This window comes from Plasmodium cynomolgi, chromosome 9 (assembly GCF_000321355.1).
Source record: "Plasmodium cynomolgi strain B DNA, chromosome 9, whole genome shotgun sequence".
Taxonomy (NCBI): Eukaryota; Apicomplexa; class Aconoidasida; order Haemosporida; family Plasmodiidae; genus Plasmodium; species Plasmodium cynomolgi.
In genome coordinates, this window is record NC_020402.1 from 61,487 (window position 1) to 67,699 (window position 6,213).

The 6,213-nt window shown below is 39.8% G+C and overlaps 2 protein-coding genes across 2 annotated transcripts in view; both read right to left on the reverse strand.

Moving 5' to 3' along the window:
- Positions 1-806: 806 nt before the first annotated feature.
- PCYB_091100 (phenylalanyl-tRNA synthetase beta chain) lies at positions 807-3,098 on the reverse strand (the record flags this gene model as incomplete). Its single annotated transcript, XM_004222223.1, has 3 exons — positions 807-859; positions 1,067-1,186; positions 1,418-3,098. 3 exons carry the CDS (start codon positions 3,096-3,098, stop codon positions 807-809), a joined length of 1,854 nt encoding a protein of 617 aa, XP_004222271.1.
- A 2,242-nt stretch (positions 3,099-5,340) lies between these two features.
- PCYB_091110 (hypothetical protein) overlaps positions 5,341-6,213 on the reverse strand; it is a gene marked incomplete at both ends in the record, with an annotated part of 1,850 nt that continues 977 nt past the window's right edge. Inside the window, one exon of the mRNA XM_004222224.1 lies at positions 5,341-6,138. Within this exon, the coding sequence (XP_004222272.1) occupies positions 5,341-6,138 (798 nt within the window). The remainder of the gene's footprint in view (positions 6,139-6,213) is intronic.

Here is a 6,213-nt window from a genome sequence, read left to right on the forward strand (position 1 = left end):
TTGCCATTTTAATTACAAAATTAAAATTTCAGTTTTGATAAATGTTAACAATTGCGAAGCTTTATGGAGAAGGTTAAAAAAAAAAGGTGAGTAAAACAAAAAAGGAGTTACTCTAAAATTGACTTTTGATCCACGGGACTGCTTCCCCTCGTTGCGCCATCAGCACCTGTTCGCGTAAAACAAACTGTCATACACTGACCCAGGCTGTGCGTAGCGCCTATTGGAGGAACGGCGCAAAGTGCCCAATTTTCACTAAGGAACGATCACGCCGTACGGAGGCCACACCCAGCACAATTTCATCCATCTCTTCACGCCTTCGAAGTGTGCACCTTTTTTTTTTTTTTTGCGTGTCTCTCTGCCGCCTCCGAGAAATGCAAACGTGCACATATAAACATAAGTGCATACGTACATGTACACATTTGATTTACATATAAAGGCTAAACAAATCGTCATTTAATTTATTGCGGCTAAATCTCGATTCTATTCGTTTGGCCTCCTTTTCTTCCCTTTCCTTGCAGTCCTTTTTCTTCCTTCCCCACCTCATTATGGAGAGCACAAACCCATTCGAATTTAAAAAGGTAGACAAGCTGAACCTGGACAAGTATAATGTTCCCCCGTACTTCGAGGAAGTCCTTTCCGAGTTCATCGCAAAATTAGTGAAGACACATCCGGACAATGCGTACCTCTTTGCAGTCAATTATTTTAATGATAAATTGAAGGAACATAATTGACACTGTTTTGAATTCCCTTTATGTGGCATTTTCCGGATTTTAAAATCCAAAGAGGGTGCTTCCTCCTTTACCGCCTCAAATCATCAGGACGTTCATTATAGTTTCTATGTTTATCTCTATGACGGATACTGTAAAGGAGAAGAAGGGAGGAGTTGGTAAAATGGAGCAAAGTTTGACAGACGACGCAAAAGAAAGAGCACTATGGGGAGGGGGAAGGGCATCAAGAAGAATATACCACACAAATGGATGCAGAAGGCATGCCACATACGAACACTTATCCAGACGCATGACCAACTAAACCACAATTAACGCTATTGAAGAATAACATCCCCTACCTGGAATATCGATGGAGAAATTTTCCAAAACCTTCGGGTGAATTATACCCATAATTCCAAACTTCAAGTTGTGTGGGCACAAGACAATGTCAACTACTCGCTCGTTCAGGAAGGAAGGATCTGTGCAGAGTGGTGATTTTGAGAAGGGGAAAAAAAAGGAGAATATGATTTGGAAAAAAGAACAACAGAAGAGTAATCATCGCACGGGTTTTGCGCAGATATTTTCACACATTCGCACATATTCGACGATATGGCACAGGTATAACGTCGCTTTGACATTCATCATGACTTCGCACATACGCAGACGGCCACCTGTCTGCGGGCGCTGATCCGTGTCCCCTCGCTGCTTACCCATCTTAGGCACCAACTTGTAGAACACGTCCGACCGAATGGTCACATTCTCCTTCCTCTTCTCCTCAATTTTGTAATCACTGAAAAGCTGGAACTCCTTCAAAACGGTTTCTAGCATACCATGCGCTTCCTCCAGCCCAGCCGTAAACTTATCGGCAAAAATAACAGACAAGTATCTCTTATTCACAGCGTTGGTATCTGTTTTGTTATACGTGGTGTAAGAAACATCTCCAATTTCGAAGAACCGCAGGGGAAGTTCCCTGTGTTTATTTGCGGACACGAACTTTAACATATTTACAATTAGAGATGTCCTAACAATTTCATATTCTGACGTTTTGGAATTCATGATTTTAACTGGGGGAGCCAAGGGGTTGTACTCATCCAAGTTTATCTTCTCGTCATCATAGTCTCTATGTTTCCTCAACATGCAGTCATAGTTTTCCCTCTTCGATAACAAAGCATTTGTCATCACCTCTGTGTATGTACACTCAGTCAGAACATTCCTGAACAACTCTGTGCATGCACTTAGTGAATTTTTTTTTGCAATTTCAATTTTTTCCGATACGATATTTCCATACCCGTATGCAATGGCTATATCTTCGACAATATCACAGCAGTGCATTATATCTGATCTGTAAAAGGGAACATCCACAGTGAATGTATTGTTATCAATAATCTTCGACGATATCATCATTTTTTTTAGCAACGGTTCGATATCCTTCACGGAAAGGTCTAAAATTCCGGACAATTTTCTCACATAGTCCATATGGCACGTCAAAGTTTTGTTCTTAAAAACTGGGTACAAATATCCATTCCCCTTTTCCGCCTTATGTTTTTTATCATACTGGACGAAGAAGGAATGAATGGCATACTTTGGCGTGCAGTATTCTGACAGCATGGAACAAATAATGTTAACAGCTATTTCTGCTTTGTTTTTATCAATGGCTGTGCATTCAATAAATAAATTCTTCGTGTCGTAGGTAATTTTGGTATGATCACAATTGATAATTGGGGGAAGAGATAATATCTGATTGTCTGCATCGATGATTACTGGAAATTTTTCAAAATCGTTGATAATTTTTAAATAAGATTTTAAATTTATATTGTCTTGATAAANTTTAAGAAAATTATTTCCATTCACATTTTCCGTTTCGTTCAGAGGAATAAAATTTATTTTTTCCTTCTCTTCAAATTTGTATGTCACAGGGAACTTTATCTTGTCATAATCGTGAATTCCTATCGCCAGCAAGACTCTTTTTTTCCCCAAATTATGGTGCAATTTTTCCTGCAATTCTATAATGTTATTGTAAACATTTTCATTAATTTTTACATTTTTCAAAACGGCGGAAACGACGTAACTTCTCCGTTCGTCCACCGATTCGTCCACTCGCATGAAATGCTTTTCCTTGACACAGGCCTCTTCACTATTTGTTAACAGGACATAATTAATGTTTTGATATTTCCCTATAAAACTTTTCAGCGCTCGACATAACCCCTCCACACATACCAAGTCGTACCTATTAGCCGGCACTTCAATTTTGTAAATCTTTTTTTCACCTTTGTATTCTATGTCGTCAATTTCTATTCCGAATTCGAAGCATATATCATTCAGTTTTTCCTCTTCGATTTTTTCGCCCACCTTCTCTATAAGGTCCTCTTCGTAGACGGAAATCGTCGGCATTATGTCTCTTCACAGATTCGAAACGATCGTACGTATGGCAATTCTTCTATATTGTTACCCTCCTCGGGGGTCCTCTCTCCTTTATGATCACAATGATTTGTCCTTTCCTTCACCCCTTAACCCAGTAGATTAGATGTATCTCCTTACCAAATGAATCGACTTTGGCACGCTAGCACAGTTGCTTCCCGGAGTGGCATAACTCAGTCTACGTCCACTGATCCACGTGAATAAGCTCTTATGACACTCCTCTGTAGGGGTTGTCCTCTCTACTGACGAACACTCTTTTGAAAAATTGGGCCTTTTCTCCAAATTGCAGTGACCAAGATGGGCTTCCAACGTTCCTCCGCTTTGGGGCCAACTGTCGTTTGGGTATCCACGAGGAGTTTTTCACCACAACTGGTGAGGAAGAAGACCATACAAAGCGCATCTATAAGTACATACGCTCGTTGTACGCATAGGATCGCACACTGTTGCGCTGATTTACCTGCGTATCTGTCAATCACGTAGGGTACTTTTTCCCCTATTTAAGATGACGAAGGGGTAGATTCTCTTGTGAGCCAATTGGAGGATCCTCTATTTATCTCTCTACTCCATTCAGGTTGGATAACTTGCTAAGCGATTTAGAAAACTGAGTTGCCTTTTTTGGACTGCCTTCACCCCTTCACATTTTCGTAATGTACAGAATTGTAAGCTTGTCACTTATTCTGGGATTGATCTTTCTCCTTTAGGGGCTTCCTATCAGATGTTTTTTTTTTTTTTTTTTTTTTTCCTCATCACACGGTTAACTCTTACATTGCAAAATTTACGAATTGATCATTTTTTTTTTTTTTTTTGTTGCATTTTTCTCCCTCCATTTTGGCAAAAAATATGAACATATAAGTTAGTCCAGGGCTTGGTGCAAGCGAGCACGTGGTGGCGTATAATTACCTACCACAGTTGGCTGGCCAACCAATTTTCGCTCACCACGCAAACGCAAATGTAAGTGCAAGTATGACTATAAACTGAACGTGTACCTTAGAGTATGCCTCCCCCGCAAAACCCTTTCTTATATGCCTTCCTAACTTACATCTTTACTGTGGCAGAATGTCCCCTTTTTTGTAATACAAACGGGTGGGCTCTTCACGCATGGGAAAAAAAAAAAATACAGTTCCCGCGTAGTGGCACGAACGTACCTGCGCGCATACTTAAGTACCTATATTATGCGTGTACTTTTCCATACTTCCGCGTAGGTAGCTATCCAAACCATCCTACGGGAAGCCCCCCTCCCCTTGTGCACACCTTCCCGCACGAACAACAAACGTACAAATCAATTTCCCCTCGTCCAAAGCTACACAAAGGTACAGGTAACGTAAAACTGTTTCACGCAGGTCTGACAGTTTTTTTCACCTTTCTCTGTCTTGTGCATTCACAATGGGTCCCCACTTCTTTTTATAACAAAATTAAAAAAAAAATGTACAAAACGGTTAAACGCCCAAAAGTGACAAAAACGAAAAAGCGCAAAAATGACCATCTCGTGTTTTTCCCTAACAAAACTATGATTAAACCTTTTACAAAACTTAAAAAAAAAGTCATCAAGAGGGGCATGAAATTACCCGCAGTTGTGTGTGTCCCGTGAAGGGGGGGGCACGAAAAAAAAATGGGTGAAAAAAAGAGGGCGCAAAAAAAATAGATAAACTTCAAAAGTGGGTAGACTTCAAAAAATGGGAACTTCAAAAAATACTACAAAAAGGTGTAAACAGGAAGCACAAATCCCCAAAAAACAAATCGGGCAGAATATCGCACGGGGAAGGAAGTTCGGGTGGATGTAGCTCACGTGGTCCTTTCACCAGCCGAATGGATTCGCCCATCGCAGCGGGGGGTAAAGAATTGAGGAACATCACAAAAGGGAATACACAGCATGATGTATGTTAAGATGCGTAGGAAGCTACGGCACGATGCGACACGAAGCGGCGCTCTACAAGGGAGAAGGGAAGGCAAGTCTATGACGCCCCCTTCATTTTCTTCCCATAAATGGCTCCTAATTTTATACGTAACAATGAAACAGCCAAATGAATGGGGAGATGATAAAAGAAAATAAAAAAATAAAAAAAAGAAGAGAAAAAAAAAACTCCCGTTCGAGGAAACGAAGCACATACAGCGGCGAAGTTACAACCACGTGTGTCACTTATCCACAAAGGTATACACTCTCTCCCTCAACCGCTTTTACCACTTACTATTTACTTACACCCAAGGGGGTCTTTCATCATATAACCCTAAAGACAACCAAAATAATTATTATCAAAATTATTAGAACAAAAAAAAGGAAACCCATGCACCGGATGTTCCTAAAGTACCTGTTCCTCGTTATTTCAATTTCGCGACCCGACATGAGAATGTTATCATGGGTGGTAATTATTTGAGAGTCTATGTTGTCGATGCTTTCTCCTTGAATATTTACTTGGTCAAATAACTCCTTGTATAGCTCTTGTATGTTTATTATGTCTTTATGTAATTTTTTTATTTCCTTATTTTTCTGACTTAAAATTTCGTTTTCAATGTCCACTGTTTTTACCGAAACGAATTGCCTCTCCTGCTGGGGGTCTTCCAAATCTACATTTGGCCCGTATCCACCACTCCCCAAGTAGGCATCATCCTGCCCGTATGCATCATTCTGCAGGAGGTACTCATTAACCTCGCTTTTTTTACTCCCCGTGAAAATATTACTCTTATATTTTTTTTTCATTTTTTTTCCCGTACTTGTGTTTTCCATGCCCCTTGGAGCGGGAGCATAACTCCCATCATAATTTTCATTCTCGTTAAAATTAAAATCATAAATGTTCACATTAAACTTATCTCTACTGGAGTCATAATTTGAATCACTATTTCGAGAAAAGTTGGTGAGCGAATCGTATTCCAAATTGTTACTCGATGCGTTTACATTTTTTGATAGCCTGTCATTTAAAACTGTTTTGTTAATATAATTTTTTGATGCACTTTGGAAATTATTCACCGCTCCTATGTACGAGTTGGACAGCTTCTGCAGCATGAGCTTCATTCGCATCTGTTAGTTTGGCGTAAAAGGGGGGTAAAAAAAAAAAAAAAAGGGTGGGGGGAGGCTATTACTTACATATGATGA